The 25876-nt window shown below is 45.7% G+C and overlaps 1 protein-coding gene across 2 annotated transcripts in view; it reads left to right on the top strand.

Annotated features, from left to right (window-relative positions):
• Positions 1 to 25876, top strand: part of PTPRU (protein tyrosine phosphatase receptor type U) — an 816311-nt gene that overhangs the window by 600206 nt on the left and 190229 nt on the right. For both annotated transcript variants that reach the window (XM_086957511.1, XM_086957512.1), the window contains exons 13-14: positions 5493 to 5529; positions 13076 to 13214. In XM_086957511.1, the coding sequence (XP_086813637.1) occupies positions 5493 to 5529; positions 13076 to 13214 (176 nt within the window). The remainder of the gene's footprint in view (positions 1 to 5492; positions 5530 to 13075; positions 13215 to 25876) is intronic.

Genomic DNA, 25876 nt, shown 5'->3' with positions numbered 1-25876 from the left:
CATTGGAAGTCTCTAACTCGTCTTATCAGCCGTGTCCCAGAGCGACGTGCTAAGTGGGGGCAGGGAAAAGAGCCAGGAACGGCCGTGCCACCCACTCGGGCACAGCGTCTCTGCTCAACAAGCAGCTGGGCGTTCTGCGTGAGTTTTGATCAACGTACAGGCGCCCTGTGTTCAACAGCGGATTTGGCACTTTTACTGACACCGTGAGTCTCGAGGGTGGGCGCGCGCGCCCCCGCCGAGCAGTAAATCTGTTTATTTCTATAGACCCAAGGTGAGAGGCAACCTTTTCAACCTGTTAATCGACTGCGGCTTGTTTTCTTCTCTTTTAATGGCCATCTGCTCCCGCCTCAGTCCAGTGAATAATTTGTGGCTTGCCGTAGACTGAGGGCAGGCGGCGGCAGGTGGCGCGCTGGCGGCCCACCGCGCGCGTGCTGCCATGGCCTCTCTGCGCGCGGTTACTCTTGTGTATGATCTATGGGTAATGCTGCTGGGCGCATTATTGATTGGAGGGCAGTGGGCTTGGCGTCCAACTTCGGAGAGAAGTCAATGTGACGTGCACTCTGTTGTTTAATAAGCGAGTGATAAAGTATCTCCGGCTAGACTGCACGTGTATAAGGATATTGCAAGGCACCGAGTAGTTCTGTGAGCAAATAGATGTGAGCTGCGTAATCCGTTATTTCAAATTACATCATATGTCGTCTTGTGGATTTGGACTGTGAGCTCAAGGTGACTTACAGTATATTTTTTATTCATGTTAAGGCTGTTTTTTTATCCATTAAGGTACATGGCCACATTAATTCAGCATGTCAAAGCGCCCTGTACTACTCTCTCTGCTCTAAGGGCCTGCCATGCAGAAAGGAATGGAACCATCTCACAGGACCGGCACAGAACAAGAAGCCGCAACCTCGCCAAATTTGAAATCCGGAAGTGCAAAAAGAAAAAGACCACAACACAGTGTGCTTCATGGTTAAAGTAGTCTTCGGTCCACCAGCCCTTAGAGCCCACCAACAAAGAGCCTTTCCCCTCCCCTGCTCTCCTCTTGTAGTTCTCCTAAAATTATTTCAAGGCATATAAACCCTGGCAGCATCTCACTCCCAGTTCATGGGCACCATCTTCAGCCGTCCTGCACCTTACCCAATGCATGGTGTCCACTGCTCTTGAGCAGGGCTTGTAAAAGGAATTGTGAGGTCTAGGTCAAAGGCAACGTGAGGCCCTCTGGACCCTTCCATTGATGGTGGGTGCTAAAAGAACCTGTTTCTGTGCTTTAATAAAGAGAAAATGTGTTGCAATCTGGTCGGTTGCCCCCGTAATTTGGCCATTATCAATGAAGCCAGCAGGCTTGTTTACAATTAAAAATCTATATATGCATTTTCTACAAGGCCCTGGAAAGGGTGGAACCTGGTGCATAATGCTCCTCTTGCACCCCCTTTGTGATGGCCATGACTTTAAGAACCAAGGCCACAAAGTTTCCAGATATGTATAAAAATTGGGGAACCCAGACAGTGTTGCTAAACCAGGGCACAAGTCGAGGGTTACACGTGGGTGGACGGCGTCAACCCTCTACTTTTACAGGATGGACGCCGTTTACCCTACCAAGAGGTTGGGCTCCACGGAAATATGCTGAACTTGTCCTGGTGTCATTTTGAGACACCTGGACAATTTTCGCAGGGCCTGCACGTTTGGGAAGGGTCTTATCAGATTCCAGCTCCTCCATAACTAATGCCAAAATGAAGGGGCTAGTAAGCCTCCTTTTGTTGGAGTATCCTGGCTGGGAGCTATGGAGGGGGGGGGGGGGACTCACACCTAAATGCAAGGGAAGGGAAACAGAGGCTCATACATTTTCATCACTTCACAGGTACTTAAGAACGGCATGTTTTGACTTTGTTCAGTCCCTGTTTGTAAGAAGATATGCATACACTGTAAGAATGTCAGATATGTCCCTTTGTCCCAGTATTTACACAAATAACAATTGAAATACCACTTATTTCTTTTATAGCGCTTTAGCACTACTCATTTCAATGCAGGATGTCAGAGCGCTTTACATCGCACCAACACATTTTACATTGACCTTACATCATATGTGTGTAAATCGATGCACAGGATGTGTCTCAAAAGACAGTGAGGGTTACAAGGTGTAGGAGCCACATGTCCTTCATTCCTCACTCTGCTCTTTTAGAAGGATTACAATGTATCAACTGCTAGTAACAAAAGGATCTCTGTCTTAAAAGCAGTAAACCTCTTGCCCATTTACATTTAATAAAAAATCTGTCATCTTTGTGTTACAAAATATGCTTTGCATGAGACATATTAACCCTCTGTGCTACTTTGATTCAAAACTGGGACTAGACAAATCACGGATCTCTCCAGCAAATACCATTTCCTCCAGAGTTATCTTACCATTATTATTATTCCCTGAGATTTAGCTGGCACAGAAAGATCTCCGCAGCAGGTGCCTTAACCCCATAAGATATTTTAAAATACAGACTTTGCAACCAATTAAGCAGGACATATTTACTGCCACATTTCTCCTTGTAGCCAATTGCTTTGCGGCAGGGTTTTAAAAATAAATAAATGCATAAATTGAGGCCCAGATTTTGCATCGGTTTTGCATCCATTTTTTGGCACACCCCCAATGCAAAGTCTCATTTGTTAAATATTGTAATGCGCTCAGATGTACTCATGATAGACCTGCTAAACATGTGAGGTCTTAAGATCTGATGTCACCTCCTGGGAAGTCATGGGTTGTGATGCCACTTCCTGTGATGCCACGTGCAGGGTCACGCGCCATGATGTTACTTGCATACTGCCTAACTTGGTTAGACCTCATCACTTCTTTTTTGTAGGATTTGTGCCCTGAGCTAAACCAATATAAAATAGCTGGCAATTAGTGGGAAACAAATGTTTTAAGCAGTACAATCTAGGCCCCTTTTCATAGTCGGCTGACTGTTCAATTTGACTCAGTATGTATAAAGCTTGCTGTTTGCCTAAACATCTCTTTGCAAGACATAAAGAGGGGACAATGATCTGTTCTGCTCATCTAAAGATAGTAAAGTATTTAGAGCGTGTTCACTTGAGCGGAATCTGAAAAGAGAGTAGAACATTCCCTCCATTATTTAAAGAGTATAACATTTCCTTAAATATTTAGGCATAGGGAAATTACGATTGGACACATTTAAAGGTAGTCCTCGACAGACCTAATTGAAATCACGCAATTTAGGGGTGATGTGAAGTTCGGAGCCCCAGTCATAACTTTTTCAAAGTCCAAGTCCTATGATTCAGCCGTGCCACAGCACAAAACATATAAAGGTGTAGGGATGAAGAAATTAAGAGGATGCAACATGAAAGGATTTGGCAAGTGTAAGGGGAAATAGAGTAAAGGAAAGGAATGACAATAAACCTAAATAAGGAAAGAATATTAAAGTGCAAAAAAGTGATAGAAGGATGGCCTGCAGACAAAAACAAACAAGAACATGAAAGAGGGACTCTAAAGGAGAGAAAAAAAGAAAAGAGTGAATGTATTAACAAATGTAGCAGAAGAAGCAGAATGCACATCTGTTAACCCTTAAAACGTGAGTGAAATATGCAAAACCCCTTATGGGTTTACTATTATGCAGAGTCCTGTTTAACAAGCGGTTGATTGGTTCCTATCATTGTAAAAAAAAAGTTCATTTGGTTCTTATAGTGACTCTGAGGATATATGTGTAATGTCAGGTCACAGGCTGTAATCCAAGACAGTAATAGCTAGGTAAATGCACATACCCTCAACTAATCTGTGGCCTTTGAGAAACATAGAGGTGTTGGGGAGTTAACAAACCTACTACAGAGATGTTTACGAAGTGTATTGTTCACAGGTTCCCATTATAGTGAGATAGACTAGTGGGCTACTGTCAGAACCTGTGTGTAGCCTGTAGGCCACAGGTACCAGTCCAAGTGAGGTATGACTGAGCTCGAGTTCAGAACAGTCAGTCTTACAAAGAGAAAACATGTAAACTAAATAGCATTATTTTCTCCTAAAATCCTCTAGTTTTGCACCTAAAACCAGATTAAATCCTGATCATCTTGATTCCGAACTATTTACACCCACACCTAGTGCCACCTGTTGATCTTGCTTACGGATCCTCTGCTTCGTGTCAACAACAGGATATTCATGACACCACAACACTACTATGTTGATTTCCTAAACTACAGGTTGTCTCCGATTATTTTTTTTTTAATGCTTGACCTCGTTTGTGATAAGCTATTCCCGGCTGCTTCTGTCGTCACATGTAATGTGATACTAATATGTGAGCAGTATTGTATTCTTGTAAAAATATCAGCCAATTATGTAGTCCAAGCCATAGTGAAGTGTCTTTGGCGCTTACATGTGTGGGTATCACGATTAATCAACTCAGAAGGGGTGATTTTTATTAATTTAGGGATTATACGAGGCAGGAAGCAGTGTGTGCTCAGCTAGGATTAAAATCTGTAATTTTCTGGTTGCTAACAACTGGTGTCTGCAGCAGGTGCACTAACAAACTGAACTATTCCCAGCTATACCGAGTACCTAGGCTGAACGGATAAGGGGCGTCAGTGTATTGTCATGTCTTAAATGCCAAATGAAAAACATGTAATGCACTGATTTATTGTTAGCTGCCATGTTTGTCTGTTTTTTTGTAGTGTCTGGTGTGGTTGATTATACATCTCTCACACAGACCTTCCCAGAGCTCTCAGTTCACCTCACTGCCAAGTAGAAAGATTTTAATACGTTTGTATTGTGAGGTAGAGATGTAGTGTGGCGGGGAACATCACTTACAACGCATTTTTTACAACGCACTACCATTACATCGCAACCATTACAACGCATACCATTACAACGCATTGCGCTGGGGGGCGCTCTAGGATAGGGAATATATTTAATTTACTATCCAACACCTTCCCTGCTATCCACGGGGACTGGAGTTGGAATAGTAAATTAAATTAATCACTATCCAGCGCCTAAAAGCATTATGCGTTGTAATGGACTGCGTGGTAAAAACCGCGTTGTAAAGGCATGCGATGTAAAAGCATGCGTTGTAGTGACACCAATCCAGTGTGGCGTGTTGTCGCCCTCTTTATAGAGCGGTCCGCTGGTGGAAGAGGTTGTTTCCAGACCATTTGAATTCGGGGTACCCACTCAGTCAGGTGCTGATTTGTTAGTCAGGCTGACCACATGAACAGTAACTGATGACTCCAAACGCTGAGCACACCTTCCAGTTTCGGGATTTACCTTCACAAAACCTTGTAATCTGGTACTTTATTTCAGTTGGAAAAGTGCGACTTCCGGTGTTCACTTTACCTGTTAATGAAGGTCCAGGACTGGATTCTTGTATTGCTGTAACACGGAGTCATCTGGTAACCCCACGACACCAGTGCCAGAGAGTATTGTACAATCCAATGCAATAAATAATGCCACTGTCTGGACTAGGATTTTTTTTATAGTGATTTAATATTTCTTTATTTCTTTTCTTCTCTAGGAGACCCGTCTGAATTGTGTCCGGATCGCCAGGAAAGGTGAGATGAACTCGTGTGACTGATGGGTGAATGAGTTTGCGTTAGTGAAAATAGAAGCCCAAGTGCAAAGGTGGAAAACCTTCGTAACGTGGGGAGGGTCCAGACAGGCCAGCGGCTCTGAAGGCCAGCGGAGATAGGTTGTGGTCAGGCAAGTCAATATGTGTGTGCATCCGATCGGCCTACTGTCAAAGGAGTGAGTTAGATTGCTCAGGTGTATGTGGGACGGAGTGTGCCTCCATCTAGAGTGCGCATGTTAGAGAGTGCCAAGAAGTCAAGGCTGGAGCAAGTCCTTGTGTATTACCTTGGCATAGGATGAAGTAAGTTAAGGTGTACATTCTGAGATTTAGTGACTGTCATAGGTGGGTCTGTGATTAACTGTAGAAGGGAATGTCCTTGCTTCAGTGGGAGGTAGACTTAGTATGAGTGACAGTCAGGGTGTAATGATGAGCCATAGTTTGTCGTTCCGGAAGATACAGGTTTTGATAGCATATGTGGTTAGGCATATGTCTGACCAGATGAGTTAAAATTAGAGCATGGTTTGGACCCATCTGCTACATAGTCCAAACGGCCTCTTTGGCTGTTCCATCCAAACATCTGCAGCGGAGGGACTTCTCATAAACAATAAGCGATAACACAGACAATATGTAGAAGTGGCATAATAGATTTTCTGATAGATACATCTGCCGTGTGGATTCCTCACCTTGTGAATATCCCCCTTGCGCCAGCAACGTTCGGAAAATTCTTCGTAGCACGCCGGCGTGGACGACGTCATAGGAGCACGGCATCGCGCGCGACTCCGTCTGACGTCACCGACTCCAAATAAGGCCCACGTCGGCGTGATGACGTCAGTTCCCTTTTTTCCGCGTCGTCGACGCTAACGGTTTCTGGGATCTTCTGCGATACTTTTGTATCTTTTCGCTGTTTAGCTGATTCTGTTTCTCTGTTGGAGTTCACTTCAACGCCGAAGATGTCGTCGAGGAAGACAGGTTTCAAACAATTTGGTTCCTGTTCCCGGATGATGTCGATCACCGATCCGCATTCCGACTGTCTGTGGTGTCTTGGTTCGGGTCACGATGTTAAGAACTGTCGTTCCTGTGACAAGATGAACCCCAAAGCCTTGCGTGAGCGGGAGGCGAAGCTTCTGCTTGCAAAGGTGAAGGGAAGGGAAGCCGGAAGGTCTTCGAGGTCAGTGTCCAGGCGCTCGAAGTCGAGACAGCTGTCACGGTCGAAGTCGAGGTCGGCTTCGAGGGCCAAGTCGAGGTCGAGAGAGAGGTCGAGGTCCAGAGGGAGGTCGAGGTCCGGTTCCAAGTCGGCCTCGGGCCATGCTTCGGGCTCCTCGAGAAAGAAGCATAAGAGGAGTAAACATCACTCCAGACACCACTCTGGCAAGGAGTCTTCGGATTCGAGGAAGAAGTCACGTAAACACCACAAGGACTTCGTGTCTCCTTCTCCTGCTCTATCTCACGTTGGTTCTCCAGTTCAAGAGCCCGAACAGGATCTGGAGTCGCACCATTCATCGGTGCATGAGGAAGAGGTTCCTCGAGCACCGACTCCGGTTGTGGAGCCTGAAGAACAAGAGGGCCAGGGTGCGCCTCTGCCGGATCAGCCTCCTTCGGAGCGGCTGTTGGGTTCGTACCCACCCTTTCCAGGTCCAGGTCAGGATCCCTCGCAATTTTTAAATGCCATGTTTGGTGTTTACTCGAGGGCAATGTACCCCACTGGTGCGCATGTTGGTCCCATGGGTCCTTTGTCTTTCAATTTGGGTGTGCCCCAGGCTTATGCCCCGGCCCCCTTTATGCCGTTTATGCCGACGCCTTGTACTCCTTGGCTCGGTACGGCGCCGCCGAGGTCGTCGACTTCGCATGCGGCTTCGCCGACTCCGGATCGGCCTCGTGTGGATTCGGATCGTGGTGCTTCCCGTCCTCCGGCTCCTTGCTCGACGTCGGCTCCGGCGCCGTCGGAGTCGTTGCCGGATCCGTCGACTTCGGTCCGTATGGATTGGTCGAGGCGCAGCGCTCAACGCCTCTTGGAGGAGAAGGAGTGTATGGACTCCGAGGTTGAGGAAGGGGAGTTGCAAGATCAGGGGGATTGTTTTGAGGACCTTCAAGACGCAAGTGGCCTGGAACTTTCTCCTGAGTGGGGTTTGCCAACCGTTTCAGACACTCCATCTAAGGACTTGGCACCCTATCATGTTGTTATTAAGAAGGCTGCAGAGTTGCTAGGCTTGACTTTGCCCACAGTTGAGTACAAGCCCAACATCCTTACGGAAGTTTTGCATTCGCCTTCTTCTATTGTGGAGCCTACTCTTCCTTTTACAGAGGCATTGACTGAACCAATAAAGGAGGTCTGGAAGAGACCTTTGTCTGCTCCTGCGGTTTCCAGGTCAGTGGCAAGGCGTTACAGGGTGGGCCCTGATGACCCTGATTTTCTTTCCTCGCATCCTGCACCGGAGAGTCTGGTAGTGCAGGCCGCCTGTTCCATCAGGGCTGCGGGCTCTTTCCCTCAGGTACCTGCAGACAAGGACTCTAAGAAATTGGACCAGTCTGCTAAAAAGATTTTCTCCTCAGGTAGCATGGCCTTGAAGTCCACCAATGCTACTTGCCTTTTGGGGAGGTACGTTCATGCCTTAATGGACTCTGTTAAACAACTTTCTCCTAAGCTTCCGGAGGACGATAGGAAGAACTTTATCGAGGTGGTTGCTGATACTCAGGCTGCAGCTCGTATGGTTATACAGAGTGGTATGGACACGGTGGACTCTGTTGCCAGAATTATGGGCTCTACTGTTGCTACAAGAAGGGCCGCATGGCTTAAGTCCTCTGATTTTTCTTCTGATGTTCAGTCTACATTGTTGGACTTGCCATTTGATGGGACAGGCCTCTTTGGCAAGAAGGCTGACGCAGCACTGGAGAGGTTCAAGGACAGCCGGGCTACGGCGAAGTCTTTGGGCCTTCAGATGAGGGGCTCTGCGGCTAGGAAGTACAGGGGTTTTGGCAGATCCAATTTTCGTCCCTACAACCAGGGACAGCAGCAGCAGCAGCGTCAGAATCCTCTGTATAAATCCTACAGAGGAAAGCAAAGGGGCCGTGGTCGTGGACGCCAGGCCTCCTCCTCCTCCTCCTCTTCCTCTAATAACCAACCCCCTCCCCCTGCAGCAAAGCAGCCCTAGATCCGCCATTCTGGATCATGTGGCTCCGGTGGGGGGTCGGCTTACTCATTTTCTACGGGATTGGGAATTGGTTACATCAGATCTTTGGGTTCTCAATCTCGTAGAAAATGGGTATGCTCTTCCTTTCCAGGAGTTCCCTCCCAATTACCCTCCTTGCCAGGGTTTTTGTTCGGAGGACCACCTTGTTCGCTGGCAGGAAGAAGTCCTGGCTTTGTTCAGAAAAGGTGCGATAGAGGTGGTTCCAGAGCAGGAAAGGGGTCAGGGGGGCTACTCCCGGTATTTCCTGATCCCCAAGAAGGATGGAAGGTTACGTCCAATCCTGGACCTCAGGATTTTGAATCTCTATCTCAAGCAGGAGAAATTCAAAATGCTCACTCTTGCGCAGGTTCTTGAAGCGCTGTTGGAAGAAGACTGGATGGTGTCGATCGACTTGCAGGATGCGTATTTTCACATCCCGATCCTGAAGTCGCACAGGAAGTATCTCCGATTTACGGTGGGATCGCAACACTACCAGTTTGCGGTCCTTCCGTTTGGTCTTACTACTGCGCCTCGAGTTTTCACCAAGGTGATGGCAGTGGTGGCGGCACATCTCAGGAGGTCGGGGATACCTGTATTCCTGTATCTGGACGACTGGCTGATCAAAGCGGAGTCGCCCGAGAAGGTGCTTCATCACCTGCAGGAGACATCGCAGCTGTTGTTCAGGTTGGGTTTTTCGATAAACGTGCCCGAATCTCACCTGGTGCCCTCCCAGCGCAACCTGTTCATAGGTGCGGTACTAGACACTACTGTATGTCGTGCATTCTCTCCTCCGCAAAGGATTCGCGACATTCAGGAAATGATTCCTTTGTTTCACAATGGAGCGGTTGTTCCGGTCCTGAAGGTCCTTCGCCTGCTTGGTCTGATGGCTTCTTGCATTCTCCTGGTCAACCATGCACGCTGGCACATGAGGGCACTCCAGTGGTGCCTCCGCAGGCAGTGGTATCAACACAATGGAGATCTCGGGGAGTCAGTGAAGATCTCCAGAGAAAATGCGGCGGATCTGTCTTGGTGGGGCGTGGAAGGCAATCTGTCTCAAGGAAAGCCTTTTCAGCTTCCACCTTCGGTGGCCACGGTGATAACGGATGCATCCACTCTAGGGTGGGGTGCTCATCTGGGGGATCTGGAGGTCAAGGGTCTTTGGTCTCCGGAGGAAAGGTTGCTTCACATCAACCTTCTAGAATTGCGGGCCATACTTCTGGCGCTCAAGGCCTTCCTCCCTTCCCTTCGCGGTCGGTCGGTCCAGGTCCTGACGGACAACACGACCGCGATGTGGTACATCAACAAGCAGGGAGGAGTAGGGTCGTGGTGTCTTTGCAAAGAGGCTCTGCGTCTCTGGTCCTGGGTTCAGGACCACCAGATTTGTCTGATGGCAAATCATCTGGCCGGAGTCCTGAACGTACGTGCGGACATTCTCAGTCGGCAGTTCTCTGCCGACCACGAGTGGAGGCTTCACCCGGAGGTTGTTCGCAACATCTTTCAGATGTGGGGGACTCCTCGGGTGGATCTGTTCGCCACTTGCGAGAATGCTCACTGCCCGTCATTCTGCAGTCTCCAGTATCCGATGCAAGGAGCATTGGGGGACGCGTTTCAGTTGAGCTGGAGAGGTCAGCTCCTTTACGCGTTTCCTCCCATACCCTTGATTCCTCGGGTTCTGAGGAAGATTCACCAAGACCGGGCCCAAGTCATATTGGTCGCCCCGGATTGGCCAAGAAGGGTGTGGTACACAGATCTTCTCCACCTCTCCTCTCACCCGCCGCTCCGTCTCCCTCTCAGGGCAGACCTCCTCTCTCAGATGGAGGGGCAGGTTCTACACCCCCACCTCCAGACATTACACCTTCATGCCTGGAGATTGAACGGGGCAATCTGAATTCTTTCTCTCTCCCTCACGATGTGGTGGATGTCATTCTTTCTGCCAGGCGTGACTCCACCAAGTCCATTTATTCGTATAGGTGGTCTAAGTTTGTATCTTGGTGTAGGGAGAGGGATGTTGACCCGTTAAAGGCTCATTTATCGGATATCTTGTTGTTTGCTCTTTCTCTGGCACGGCAAGGGTTACTGTTGCCACTGTCAAAGGTTACCTTTCGGCCTTATCGGCATTTCTCTGTTTGCCGGATCAGCCCTCTCTTTTCAAATCTCCGGTGGTATTGAGGTTTTTGAAGGGACTCACTAATAGGTTCCCTCCTTCTCCCTTCATTGTGCCTCATTGGGACTTGAATCTTGTGTTAACCTATCTGATGGGTTCGCCGTTTGAACCCTTACACAAGTGTCCAATGAGGCTTCTTTCTTTTAAGACGGTCTTCTTAGTTGCAATTACCTCGGCAAGGAGGGTAAGTGAGCTTCAAGCTCTTAGTTCTAAGCCCCCGTTTTTGTCCATCCATGCTGAAAGAATGGTTCTTAGGACCAGGGCTGCTTTTCTGCCTAAGGTGGTTACTCCCTTCCACCTGGGTCAATCCATTACCCTTCCTACCTTTTATCCTCCCCCACACCCTTCCAAGGAGGAGGAGAGGCTTCATCGCCTGGACCCGAAGAGAGCGGTTAGTTTCTATCTTGATAGGACTAAAGACTATCGAATAGACGATCAGCTCTTCGTGGGTTTTGCTGGCTGCAAGAAGGGCAGATCGGTGCACAAGCGCACACTTTCCAGATGGATTATTCTCTGCATCAAGATTTGCTACTCTCTGGCGGGTAAGGACCCTCCTGAGTGTATTAGAGCTCATTCAACTAGAGAGAAGTCTGCTACTTCTGCATTGTCTAGAGGTGTTCCTGTTGAGGACATTTGCAGGGCCGCGACTTGGGCCTCCCTCCACACTTTTGCGAAGCACTACTGCTTGGATGCTGAGGTGAGGAGGGACGGCCACTTCGCGCGCTCTGTTCTCCAGGATTCCTGGTGTAGCGGAGTGGACACCCTCCTCCGGGAGTGGGGACTGCTGTGGGACTCTATTCACAAGGTGAGGAATCCACACGGCAGATGTATCTATCAGAAGAACAAGTTACTTACCTTCGGTAACGCTTTTTCTGGTAGATACAATATCTGCCTGTGGATTCCTCACTGACCCACCCGCCTCCCCGTTGTCCACTCTGCTATACCTGGGTTTATGTGCAAATGTAATTTTGTGTTTATCTGATTTTGTATAGTTTTGCACTTTAATTGCTTTTGATTTGCATGTACTGTGTACATTGTGTATATATATATATATATATATGTACTCGTTGGTCCGTCCGGGTGCCTCGAAGGCACGGAAAAAAGGGCGGAACTGACGTCATCACGCCGACGTGGGCCTTATATGGAGTCGGTGACGTCAGACGAAGTCGCGCGCGATGCCGTGCTCCTATGACGTCGTCCACGCCGGCGTGCTACGAAGAATTTTCCGAACGTTGCTGGCGCAAGGGGGATATTCACAAGGTGAGGAATCCACTGGCAGATATTGTATCTACCAGAAAAAGCGTTACCGAAGGTAAGTAACTTGTTCGTTTTACCCATACCGGCGCGAACCAAAGCAGCCACAGCGTCTGTCGGCACTAGAACAGCAACCATACAGTGACACTTCTTGAACCACGGAGCAAAACAACCAACAGCACGCCCCAACCACTAACTCCACAGTCAAAAGAAAATACATCAGCCACCGCCAGGCAGCACTGCCTAACGCAAAAAGCAATAGCACTGAAAGCAGGCCAATGTACCATTATAGAGGAGTATACTCATACTGCTACCACTAACCCTCCACCGGCCCTGGATCAGACACCACCAACCGAAGACACTTCCTGGGCCACAGAGCAACACCACTGACAATAAGTCAAAGTACTGTTATAGGCTTTTGTATGGATATTGGCATACTAACCCTCCTCTAGCACCAGAACTGCCATCTACACTAAAAAGGCCACCCCAGATGGGGTCTTTGCCCACACCATTACCACCATTGCCAGCTGGCACTTACTAACTCATAGAACAATGCCACCAACAGTATCCCATGGTATGGTAATAGTCCCACAATTAACTTCCAACCCCAACTTGCAATGATAGATGGGAAGTTCCGGTACCTTGTGACATGCAGTGGGATTGAAAGTACTATTTCAGCATGTTGTGCTTGGCGATGGGAGTGATTGGTAATAATGGATGGGGAAGCTCCATTGTGTGATCGAACCCACCTTTTCCACTTAGCAAGGGCTCCGTACAGGCTGGTTCACAGCAGGGGCAGGCGCCCCTGTGACATTAAGAACTAGCACACAGCATTACACCTGAAACCATCCAAAGCAGTAACACAGTTGGTGCTTATGATTTCTTGCTCATGCCATGGCTGTTATTTTAACTGCCCCTGTTCTCTTATTCTCTGTCCCACCCAGCGGCCTGCAAGGAGACCAAACGCGCCATGGAAGTCACGCAGCACTCGGAGGAGATGGGGCTGATCCTGGGTATTTGTGCCGGAGGGCTCGTGGTTCTCATCATCCTTCTCGGAGCCATCATCGTGGCCATCCGCAAGGGGTAAGAAGTGGAACCATGGCAGGGGTGAAGTTGTCCTCCCTGATGATGTCAATGTTAAGGGAAAATGGGAAATGCAGATATTCCTTTGGAAAGAGCTCTATTTGGGAAGCCTCGCTCTAACGACGTGCAGTGAGAATTCGTACATAAACCCTTTGGCAGTGCACTGTCCGTGACATGCAGAGAATGGACAGTTCAGTGTGACACTCAATATCGCCCCTCTGATAGTGAAGTGTGGAGGATGCTGTGGTCTGACAGGAGTCTAACACCCCTCCCCCACCTCTACGCCAGCAATGATGTCTAGAGAATGTTGAGAGCAGGCAGGGGTTGAACAACCCCCTAGGATGCTGAGGTTTTACAGGTGAAAATGCTCCTGGTAGTTATTTTCAGACTGCACTTGGGTAAAGTTTAATATCATATAGGCATTGAAGTATAAGACATATTTATTAATTGATTGGTGACTTTATATAGCGCGAGCATGGCTCATAGGCATCAGAGCGCTTTACAATAAAACAGAACATATCAATAACAAATAGAAAATATACATGTAACATTAAGGGTGGAGAGAACACCAGGCTAGCCTCCCCGTGAGGGAGAGCACATAGCACATTTTCGTTGTACAACATTGCAGTGACAAACAGGTGGTAGAGTACCACGAGCTGGACCACAATCGTTTGTTGGTCCAGCAAGGTTAGTCTGTAGGGCGGGCTTTAGGGCAGTGCGACCGAGCTCTGACCTGTAGGGGGGGGGGGGCTGTCTTTAGCAATAACATACGATTTAAAAGCAGCTGATGCAGAGCTTCTTGTGTTTCCAGATCGCTGACAGCAATACAAATGTCAAGCGAACTCTTGTGATTAATTTTCCTGCTTGAGAGAGATCAGAGTTTTGTCTAGTGGAAGATTTGACTCTCCATAAAGTAGTGCAGAGGCCTGCTGCAAAAGACGTTTCTGTATTTAAAGTGGAAAGCTGAGTGGTTTAGTAAACCCAGCCTCTACCGCCACTTCAAAACAAATGAAAAGTATGTGAGAGAGGGGCTATGGAGAGATGAGGGGCACTTTTGCTGGGTGGTAGTGAGGGAATCTGAGGAGGAAGTCATGGAGGTGGATGCTAAAAAAGATTGCCGCACCAGCGCTAAAGCCGACCCTGTTAATCTGCAGTTTGCGGGAGCATGAAGGGGATAGGAACAGGTTAGGTCCAGTGACGTTCAAAACATTGCAGTCTGTCCTACTGGCAGTGGAGTGAGTCTAGATGATTATAAATGCAGACAGGAGCCCAAGACGTGGAAGTGAAGTCTAGAAAAAATGGTGGATGGGCACAGCCTGACCTCGACTTGGGCTGGGAGTGTGGTGTCTATACCCATCGTGCCCCAGGGCTGGCGTTCTGCTTCCCAGAGGCGTTAAGGGCATTTCACACAATTCAAAAGAAGCCGGCGTGGCGCACGGGGTGGCGCGCGCGTGGCTTGCACCACTCCCCCAGTGTCAACTCACTCACCCAGGGACATTGCGGGGAAGCGCATTACGTGACGTTTTTTTTTTTTTTTTACCAGGGCTACATAGATCCACAGCTTTGTGGCTGCAGGAAGAACGGAAAGAGGATGTTGAATGTGTCTGTGTAATTGCTACCCTTTCACGATCCATTAGCCCCATGCTCCCTCTGCTATCTCGCAAACTGGGCTCATTACCCACTGCATGCACTGCATGCTCCAGCCACGATTGGTCTAGGGAAGCACTGTGCGGCCTCGCGCCACTCTTTGCCACCACTGGCCACATCGATCGGCAGCGAATCACTCTCCTTAGCAAGCAGCAGAGGATCTGTGTTTGCACTTCCGGTGTTTATGTCACCGCTTCCAAGATTACGTGTGATTAATCACCACAGAGGACCCGCCACACCTACCTAACTCTGCTCCAAATTTCATATTCGACTCAGGCATCTTTGCTCCATTAGGAGTCGCTATTTAACATGGAAATAGGCCAACCATCGGTCCCCCTTCCTCTTTTGAAGGTTTGTAGACTTTAATCAAGAAGAGAGCCAAGGAGGGAACAGTCATAGAAACTGGACTCCCGCTGTGCCCATGCCAGCGTGTTAAGGTGACCAGACGTCGGATTTCCCCTGGACAGACCGTTTTCAAAGGACTTTCCCGGTGTCCTGACGCTTTTCTTAATTTTAAGCTTATGTCCCGGTTTTCGGGACAAAGGTCAAGTTGCCCTGAAAGTTGTGCTCTCCTTAAACCATCACTGCTATTGATATTTTCCTCCGGTGCTGAATTCTTTGAAAGTCCATTGTTCATGACGAGCTGGGCTCGTCATCAGCGTGCGAGGAGGCTACGCCATGACGAGCCCAGCTCGTCATGAGTGTGGAAGGGGTTAAGTACATTGTGAAATTGTTTCTTTCAGGCAGAGCATCAGGTTGGCTGTAACAGATGGGGAGACCGAGTGGGTATGGAGGGCAGGGGAGGTTCAGGGCACTGAGGGTAGAGGTTGTAACATAGCTAATGGTGTGTATGTGTGTTTGTGTGTGTGTGTGTATATATATATATATATATACACATATATATATATATATATATATATATATATATATACATATATATATATATATATATATATATATATATATATATATATATATATATATATATATATATATATATTCATGTGTGTACCAATTTACAAGTCTACACCACAAAATCGGGACAGGCCAGACATAAAAGCTAATGCCTTTAGTCCTACTTTTATGTCTAGCCTGTCCCGGTTTTCTCTTCTCAAAATCTGGTCACCCTACACAGAGGTCTTCAAACTGTGGGGCGCGCCCCCCTGGGGGTCCGTGGATGGTTTCCAAGGGGGGCGTGAATGATCTGCACTTACATGTAAATGAAGATGGCCTGGATCTGTGTCCTTATTTATTTGCTGCATTTCCTGGCTATCGTCATTCACACGTAGCCCAGAGTGCTGTGAAGGTAGGCCACTGAGTTTCAAGAAGTTGGCTAAAAGAAAATAACTAACTAGTCTGAGTATTTTTTTTTTGCTGTCTATAACGGCATATAAAATAATGATCAAACAGATTCATGGAAAAATAAAATCAAGTTGCTTTACACACAGTCTAACATCGGCTGCTGCAAATTGATGCAGTGTTTGAAAAAAAAACACTTCCTACAAAATGTAGCTTTTAGTAATAAGTGATCATACTGTACCTATTGTATGCATTTTTATAAGTATAAGATAACATTACCTCTAAAAAAAATCTTTGTCACTTTGATGCATTAAGCAGTGCCACTGGAATTATGTGGCAAGAGAAGACCAAATTATGCAAAAGGGTTGATTCAATTATGCAAAAAGAAAAGGTAAATTATGCAGTATAGTTTGACACATTTTGTGGTTAGCTTTATTTAATTTATTTTTCATTTTTAGTCATAGTGACACTGTCGTATTTTATACCTCATTAGTACAAATTTAACACCCAAATAGATCTATAAGCAACTGTAAAATGACCAATCAACCTTTATGAGGGGCCTTTTACTGCTCTGGAACACATGTCACCAGCCACGCTTTAAGTACTTTTTTATCTGTTTGAATATGAATCACATTTTTTTGTTAAAATCTGCAGCTTATGCAACAGATGATGGATTACATAGCAAAAGCGGTAAATCCATAACAAAGCAAAAAACGCTTCTGCCTCAGAGACTCATAATTTCAGTGACCCTGGCTTTAAGTGACTAATCAATTAATGAGGATGTAGTGTAACGGCCATAGTGGCCACCTTGAAGCTCTGAAACAAGGTTCAAGTCTTGACGGGTGGCTCAGGCATCCTGTGATTTTGGGCAAATTAATCTCCCTGAACCTGAAAAAAAATGAACATGCCTGTCTGTAATGCAACTGGTCCTCATGTAAAGTGCTCTGATACCTTCGGGTCGAGTATGCGCTACATAAAAATGCACACCAAAAAAGCCTTGTTTCTTTTTAACTGTTCACACTATCATCCCACCCTTGCTTTAAGCATAGCCACCTCAAAGTCAGCACTAACCACTTAGGGGCAGTTGTTTTTGTAAAAGATGAGTACAGGGGGTAGCAGGGAGGAAGTCAGCAGAGTTCCATTCAGATGCAGAGCTCTGGTCCTCTGGACCCCTAGGACCTCAGAGTAATGGTTCAGGAAAAGAGTGAGATTCATACATATAGTCAACAAGATGGCCCAGAGGAGAAAGCACTGTGTGGGGGCCTCATTTTTATAGTTTCAAATGGCCAGATACTGCTTCCTCAGAGAGATACTCCAAGGAAGAGCACGATATAAAGGAGCCTTCTTTATATATGAAAGGCCATCCATTAGCGCAGTAAGTAATGCTGTTAGGTGTGTAAGTGGCTACTTCTGCTCAATTATGGCCTTCTTACCGTGGAGTGGAAGCCTATTTTCCTTGCTAGTATCAGAGCCCAGGTCACCCTTGCTGCTTTTTAATATAAAGGGGCAGAAAGAATCACTGATACTGCACGTACAGTGGCACCAGGAACCAGAGGTATTAGGAGCCAGCTAAACCTTTAATGTGGCTGTTTACTATCCTTCCTTCTTAGCATTAAGCCCACTGTACACTTGCTAGTGTTGATTTGGGCCTCAGAGCATTAGCCCACGAGAGGGGAAAAATTAATGCAGTGGGAACACCTTTGTTTGACTTCAGAGAGATGCCAGAGAAGGGTCTGTGGCTAGATGGGAGTCCATGTCTTTAACAAAGGGCAGAGGAGACGCTCCTCTTTGCAAGGCAGTAGCTAACATTAGTGAAGCAGGTTCAGCAGCACTGGGGCCTAGTGGTCAGTAGGACCCCGTGCATCATAATTATGACTATCTCACTTTAAAAAAGGTACATGGGAGCTTATGTCTGACATTAGGACCAAAGAAACCATTGCAGATAAAGGAAGACAACATGTGGGAGCTCTTTTTTTCTGAAAGGGTTTATTTTAAGATTAGAGGTAGAGGTAGCCTGCTACTCACGACAGAAGTTAATATTTGTGCAGCAAGTGTAGTTGTGTTGAGAACCAGTAGTGCGAGGGGATCACAACACCTCAATTATAGGGGGCAGTATTTTTGGGTCAGTAACTGTTTTTGATTGAAAAAGTTTGAAGAACTCTGCCCTACAGTGTGTGCCGATTGTGTCAGTGAGAGGGCTTGTGGTACTTGTGTTTATTGTGCCCATGACAGTAGAGGTGAGCGAGCCACTGAAAGCTCGAGCCAGATGCCTGGCTCTGGTTCAGCTCAAAGTCTGCTGGGAACCTGGAGCCCAAAATCCACAGCTTCCGACCATGCATCATTGGGAGCCGGGTTCAAGTCAAAGCCTTGGTTCAACATCTTGTGAAAACTGGCACATCTCCCTGTGGTAAAAAAACAAAAAATGTGAAGTAGCCCGTCTCTGTTGTAAAGCCTTCTGTCCTTGAGTAAGGCGAGTGATATGTTAAAGTGCCCAAATAAAAGTTAGAGTGTGCCTCTCACCTACGCTGTATCTCATCCTCAAAGAATTAATGACAAAGCATTCATCTTTGAAGGCAGAAGGAGATATCCTTCTAGTGGCTGAATGGCACAGTGTGAACCTGGCAAGTGGCGTCTAGTCCAGTTTCCCTGCCTGACTAAATTGTGAGATCCATGACAAATACTTAATTGCACCGACCATCCTTTTTGCTCATTACCACGTATAGGACTATCTTAAAATACTTGAGTTCAGGATCTGTGTTGCACAAAAAACCTGTCTTGTTTTTGATTAAATAGCAGATAAGGTTGCACTGTCTATAATAAGAATTAAGCCCACCTACAGTGTATACATAACAACTGACTTGCCTCTTAGTTCTCTGATAGTATTGTCATCAGGCGAAGGCAGGAATGTTTCTCAGTTCATGTTTAAAAATTCCCACTTTTAGAAAAGAATTCTTCTGTGTGTTGAAGAAATACACTTTGTTAAATTATGAAGCCGATTCATACTCTAACTTAGTGATATTCAAAGTATGGCCGGGGGCGGCATGCAGCTCTCCTGGCCTTTGCATGCAGCCCCCTGGTGAACACCAGCACTGGGCTGCTGATTTGAGGAAGTACTAATATTCCGAAAGATGTTAACTAAAGGGGCAAGCATTTTATTTCCAACTATACTAACTTATTAACTAAAGTGAACGAAAAGAAGCAAAGGTGTCCTGCACCTTAGTACATACGTCCTTTGAGAAGTACTTTTTTTAAAGTGATAGTTTGCAAACATGAATTTAGAAGCATTCAAGCTACAATAGAAATAGTGAACTAATGTTGGCATAAAACAATGTTTACATGTCTGTGCAGATATGGGTTTGTGTCTAAATCCATTGGTGGAGACACATGAATGCCCTTGCTTCATCCACAGAGTAACGCCTCCCTGACGCACAGTAACGCAAGGGAAAGCAGTGTGCTGTGCTACTTTTTTTACTTTTTTTTGTTTACAAAGCAACACAAAAATGATAATAGTTCACCTTTACTTGTCAAAGTCATGAATCACAGATCAGTTCCACCACTACACAAATATAAAACAATGATACACACACAAAATGGCTGCATTCAGTGAAAAAATTATTAGTATCCAGAAGATTGCTGCATTCTGCAAATGCTACCAGGACATAAAATTGGATGGATCATAAATTGCAAATTCTGCTAGCAAAAAGAAAAAGAGAGAGAGGCCCATTTCGGAACCTAAAAAAACAGACCTCATCAAAAAAGGCCATTCTGAGACCCAGAGCTTAACTGGCCCTCATCCAACAATGGGGCGTTCTGGAATTTAAAAACGCAGTCCGACATTATCCAACAAACAACGTCCTACAACCTAAAATACAGACATCATTGAAAGAGGGACACACTCTAAAACACTCAACCATACATCATTCCACAAAGGGGCGTTTAGAATGTAAAATACAAACAGACAACTTTCAACAAGGGGTATTTTGAAATGTAAACAACCATACACGATCCAATAAAGGGAAGTTTGTGAATCTTTAATCACAACCAGCCTTCATCAAACGACTTACATTTTGGAATCTAAAACACAACCAGACATCATTAAACAACAGAATTTCTGGATTCTAAAACACCAGCAGAAATCATCCAGCAAGAGACATTCTGGAATTTAACTCATAACCAGACATCATCCAACAGAGGGTTATTATGTAATCCTTATTGTAGGCAGGAGTTGTGACACACTGTAAGGCAAAGTGATCTTGATTATTTTCATTGCATGGGTGACCCATAGAGCGTGTTTTGACCATACCACCAAGAACCCATTTTCTTCTCACCTACATTTTTGTTCTCTCTTTTTTTCTCTCTTTCATCCCCCCTCCCATACTAGTCACTAACTGCCCTGTCATGAGGTGGTGTTCCTCGAGTCACTCTTTAGGGTACATGACCAAATTATGTAAGGGATAAAGTACCCCTTCTGTATATTATAATTATATTGCAAGTCACAGAGGAATTCTGTAAACATATAGAGGAACCAAGCTGAATGCAGAGTTTCTTTATAAGGTTGTAGAACTCCAAAGTGACTTGCAATATCCTTATCATGCATATTAGGCAGTACTTTTTCCCATATGACACATGGTCACACTATCACTTTCCCTACAAACCACTTACAACTTTGGTGCGTAGCTAATGCATATGAAAGAGTGAGCATGTTTGTAAGCATGAAGAAAAAAAATAAAACCTCTGGTGCAAAATTGAACAAATCAAAAACCTGTTGGATATTTTGTTGCATACTGATATTAGAAATAATGCAATACAAGCCAGTTAAAAAAGCTGCAGTAGTTCAGAATGTGTAGAAGCATGCAGAAAGATTCTAGCTTTTCTCCATCTAAGGAATTGGAAAAATAAACATGGTGTTTGCTGGTCATTGTGAGATAATAAAATGGGGCAGTAGAAAGAAGCTCAACATTTTGTTTTTGTTGCTTTAAGCAGATGCTTCAATTATGCTCCGTGAACTGACTTACCTTTCACCTAGGCTGCTGGCAGCAGGCATTGTGATGTCAGAACTCAACTGTAATATAGCCTTATAGCCCACTGTAGAGGGCTATACCGGCTATTAAAGGCCCTCTCCAGCGTTAAAGGCCCGAGCCGAAAGCAAGGGCCTTTAACAAGGGAGAGGGACTTTAATAGCCGGTATAGCCCAGCTACGAAGGGCTATAAGGCTATTAGAACATTCTGCCACTAGAGGGCAGAATGTTCTAACAAAAAAGAACAAAGCCTTATGGGAGCGTGAGGGGATTGGAATCCCCTCAGGTTCCCTGAAGCCTTTGTTCACAGCCAGAACTGTGAACAAAGAAACATTGGAATGCTGGAGCTCCAGGCTTATACCAGCCATTATAAGCCCGGAGCACTCCATTGTTTTCAATGGAGCTCCCAACATTCCAATGTTCTAATAACTTATAATAGTCAAGTTCTGACATCTTTTCTTTATAATCGGCGAGTGGGTGCATCACGAGTTGCTGATTTATAAGGAAATTGGAAACTGCCATTCATACAGGGATTACAGAATCTCATGCATTAAAATATCATATTATAGCCGAACCATCAAGATACAGGTCATTTCTTAGAAAGCTTAATGAGCAGTGAGAGAAGCTAGCATAGAATGTTTTCTTGTGTTCTCTTTTGCGAGTGCCAATGAGAGTTCTTTCAGTTGACCCTATGAAGCATGGCACCGCCCACTGTTCAGGATTTTGCTCCTGCACATGTTTTTTTGGTGAGAGGTTGCTCTTAGTGTAGGCACAAAGAGTCACATTAGTATATTAGGGGCTCAGTGCTTAGTTTGTAAAAGAATCAGTGCCAAGGCCCATAGTTTTAATCAGAAGCCCATAGCGGGTAATATCGAATGTCAGGGAGGTTGTTGGTGCTGGTTACCAAGGCTGCGTAGCCTTGATTCCACCTCATGCCTCTTTCATCCACCACCAGACATCCCTGCCCCTTTATTTACTCTTCCAAGTTCTTTTTTCATCTTCGCTTTCTTTTTCTGTCTTTCTCTTCCTCCGTTAATGCTTTTGTTTTGTGCACCTCTCTCTTGCTCTTGGTCAAAGGCTTTTGAGGAAAAATAATTGCGGTCCGAGGGGTGATTTTTTAGAAGATGCCTAAACAGGTGGTTGTGCCGATAATAAAAGGTATACACCTATGTTGATATACAGTGATGCACAACCAAGCATTTCAACGCCTAGTCAAGGGTAGTAAGCGCAATATAAATGTAATTACAACACAATGCACAGCGTGAATTTCCAAACTGTGGAAGTAGATTGATAATGCAGCCAAAAGGTGGAAGGAGAGGCCAGGCAGACAGTTTTGTGTCAAGCACTTTGGGGCAATTCTGCTCTTCTGCCTCTGAAGTAGGGCGCTGATTCAGCTTCTGCTCTTTTTTCTTTCCACGCTGGCCAGGAGGAACCGCTATTCCTACTCCTATTATCCGTGAGTATTTCACTCTGCTCGCCTTCTCGCGTTCAAGTCTATGCTCGCACGCGCTCTCTTTTATTCACACTTTCACTTTTCCTCTTCTTATTATTTTAGTTTTCTCGCCTCCCTATCCCCTTTTCTTGCTTACCCCAACATTCCTTTGTTCCAGCCTTCCTTACCCCCCTTCCGCCTCTTCTGAAGCATCTTCCTTCTGTCTTTCTTTCCCATTTTTTGCTTTGTTCTTTCCTCTCTTCTTTATCCTCTCAGTCTACCTTCTTTCTCTCCCTTTTACCTATTTTTTAAATTAGACTTCGCCTGTCTTCGTTTTTCTTACTCTATATTCAGTTTTTTATAGTGCAAGCTTCACCAACACACAGAACATATACTGCTGCAGGGACATCTCTGCTCACACACAGACCAGCTTCAGCATGTCCAGCAACAATCTAAGCTTTGCTTACAAAAAGCAGTGGAACAGGTTAGCAGAACTGCTAGGTCCCTCACATACATTCTGGTGCAAGCTTCCTTCACACACACAGTAGGTCTGGCAATCACAGGGCCTGATTATGAGTTAAGGCATTATCCCCCCAGATAAATAATGATACCACAGGGCACGTTATATATTGGTTGCAATAAATAACACCTATTACGAGTTCATGGGGAATAACATTCAGATTGTGGTGTTTAACACACCACAATGTGCATGATATGCTAAGTACCATATGTTTTCCCCTGTTAAATGTTGGCAGGCTTAACCTGCTAGAATGTAACGAACGTTGAGTTATTGAACACACCCTATAATTATCGGATGCATTAAATACCTCCACACTCATAACTCTAACCCATGAGTAAGCAGGAGTTTATACATGGGTCGAATGTGTCGTGCAATTTGTAATCAGGCCCTCAAAATCTTCTTTCGCAAATATAATAGGTGCCTGACGGGCATCACCCAGAACATGTTCTTCCCTCTCACATATAACAGGAAAACAAGGGAACAGCAGCCTTGCCAGCATTCCTTAGATATGGAATGCATTCAACACAGGCAGCAGCATGGGAAGCGTTCCTCAGACGCAAAGAACAAGTTAGGGGCATGCAATGGCAGCAGTCCAGGCTTCCTTCATACACAGAACATCTAGAGCAAAGACAGCAGTAGAGCAAGCAGCCCTGATATACAGGACAGGCACTGTGCAAAAAGCTGCAGTGCAAGCATCCCTCGCACACAACTGGTGGGGCACATCAAGTTCACAAACAGTAGTACAGCACATACATAACAGGTGCAACGAAGACAGCAGCTGTGCAAGCGTCCCTGCCTCGCACACAGAAGGCACAGCACATCGACCCAGCATACAAACAGCCCTCGAGCACAGACTGAACAGTTACAACACAATAGAAGTGCTCGCCTTCCTTACACACGACATACTTAGTACATACTGCAAGTGGTAAAGGGCCTGCACACTCAGAACAGGTTGGTGTAAGTTCCAACACAGACAGCCCAATTCCACATGGTGCAGTAGTAAACAGTAGTAAAATATTCCCTCGCCTCTCTCCTCCTACAAAAGAGGCAGGAACGGTGCAGGCTTCCCTCAGACACAGCATAAGAGAAGCATTGACAATAGTATTCTTCCTTCAATAATTATGGGTAGCAGAAGTTACATCTCTCCCCTTTGACATTACAGAAAATGACATCTCATGACCTCTGAACTCCGTGTAATGGGTCTGTGTTCTTTAATTTTGCGAGCATCGATCCTAAGTGCAAGGTCAAGGATAAAGCTGTTAATAAGTTGATTTTGATGAGACACATTCATCCAGTCGGGCTACCGAACCAGGTCTGTAGAATAGGCCAAAGGGGGAGGAAACTGCAATATTGAGGTAGCGAATCTTGCCCCATTTGTTACCAAATGGCTCCGTCAGCAGATCAAAGGAGGGGTGGATACATTGCTACGTCACTTTGGGCCTCCACTCTTAGTTACATCCAGAGAGACCACTGGGGACAGTTCTAAATGGTGCTTTAAGACTGGGACCCCCTAATGTTACACAGTGACCATCATTACTCATTTGTGTGATCTCGGGCGAACCATGATACCGAAAAGGGTTTGCTTTGATTAGTTGGTGCTTAGAACAAACACTTCCCCGCCCAAGCCACTATGCATACACAACATATTCCATAACAAACAATTGCTTCTATTCCCATAATATGTGTCTTAGTTTGGGAAAACTCAATTGACTTTAAGTGCATTTTGAACCTCTTAAAAGGTGTGCACCTTCTATTCTCCACTCAGTTTTTAATAAATTAACTCCGCCTACATATGCGGGTTTGTAGAATGTGTTCATACCATGTATTTTTGTTTGTTGTACAGTTTTCAAAATGGAAGGACCATGCAGTTGGTTAGGTATACTCGTAAGTACCGTTGGGGCTTACTTTTGAAGACCTACTGTTGCTCACCAAAAGATTCAGAAAAGTGTACTACCCTGCTCCTGCCCATTGCCTTTAGCGGCGGAGCTTTGGTTCTTTTACTTAAAAGGTCTGGTATATGAGGGTAGACTTCCTTAGGCCAGTCCCTCTGGAAACCTGGTGGGTCTGGGCATAGAACATTACTTATTTATTTAATTTTCACTTGTCTACGTCTGTCGAATCCCCCACCCCACCGCTCTAACCTTCACGGGCCGCTCTTCACCAAACTCACTGGCCAATCAGACAAGACTGTTTGATTCACACTTTTTGGGATTGCAAGCCAGTCATACTCACACCTAAATCAGTTTAAGAAACTGGTTCAGTAGAGACTAAATAAGAGAGTAAATATTAAAAGATTTCTTCCCTTGGTGAAGGAGAAACTTCACAAAGTCTGTGAAGTCAGGTATGTTTTGATCCTACCACATAGTGGAAAGAAATCTAAAAAATTCTGAATTAGCAGATTTTTTCAGCTGTATGCTTCAGGACAGATTTACTAACATTTCCTGCAGCAAGGCAAGGCAACTTGCTGGGCAGCGTTGCATAAAAAGGATACCTCAGAAATGTGCTATATCTTTGTGAATATTTGCTGCCTGCGCTGGTACACTGTGTGCTGCCTAGACCCAACGCAGGCGCCTTTGTGCCTTGGTGCAAGGGTGCCTGGGTTGTTAGCAGGATTGTTTTGGACAGGAAGGGACACCTTCCTGCATGAAAACAATACTTAGAGGGATAGTCCTCTTTCTGTGTGTGCTACAGAACACAGCACACATGGAAAGAGGAAGTAATGAGGAGACATAAAGCTTTTTCTCTT

The sequence above is a fragment of the Lissotriton vulgaris genome, chromosome 2_1 (genome assembly GCF_964263255.1).
Source record: "Lissotriton vulgaris chromosome 2_1, aLisVul1.2, whole genome shotgun sequence".
Classification (NCBI taxonomy): Eukaryota; Metazoa; Chordata; class Amphibia; order Caudata; family Salamandridae; genus Lissotriton; species Lissotriton vulgaris.
This window is presented reverse-complemented; position numbering and strand designations above follow the sequence as displayed.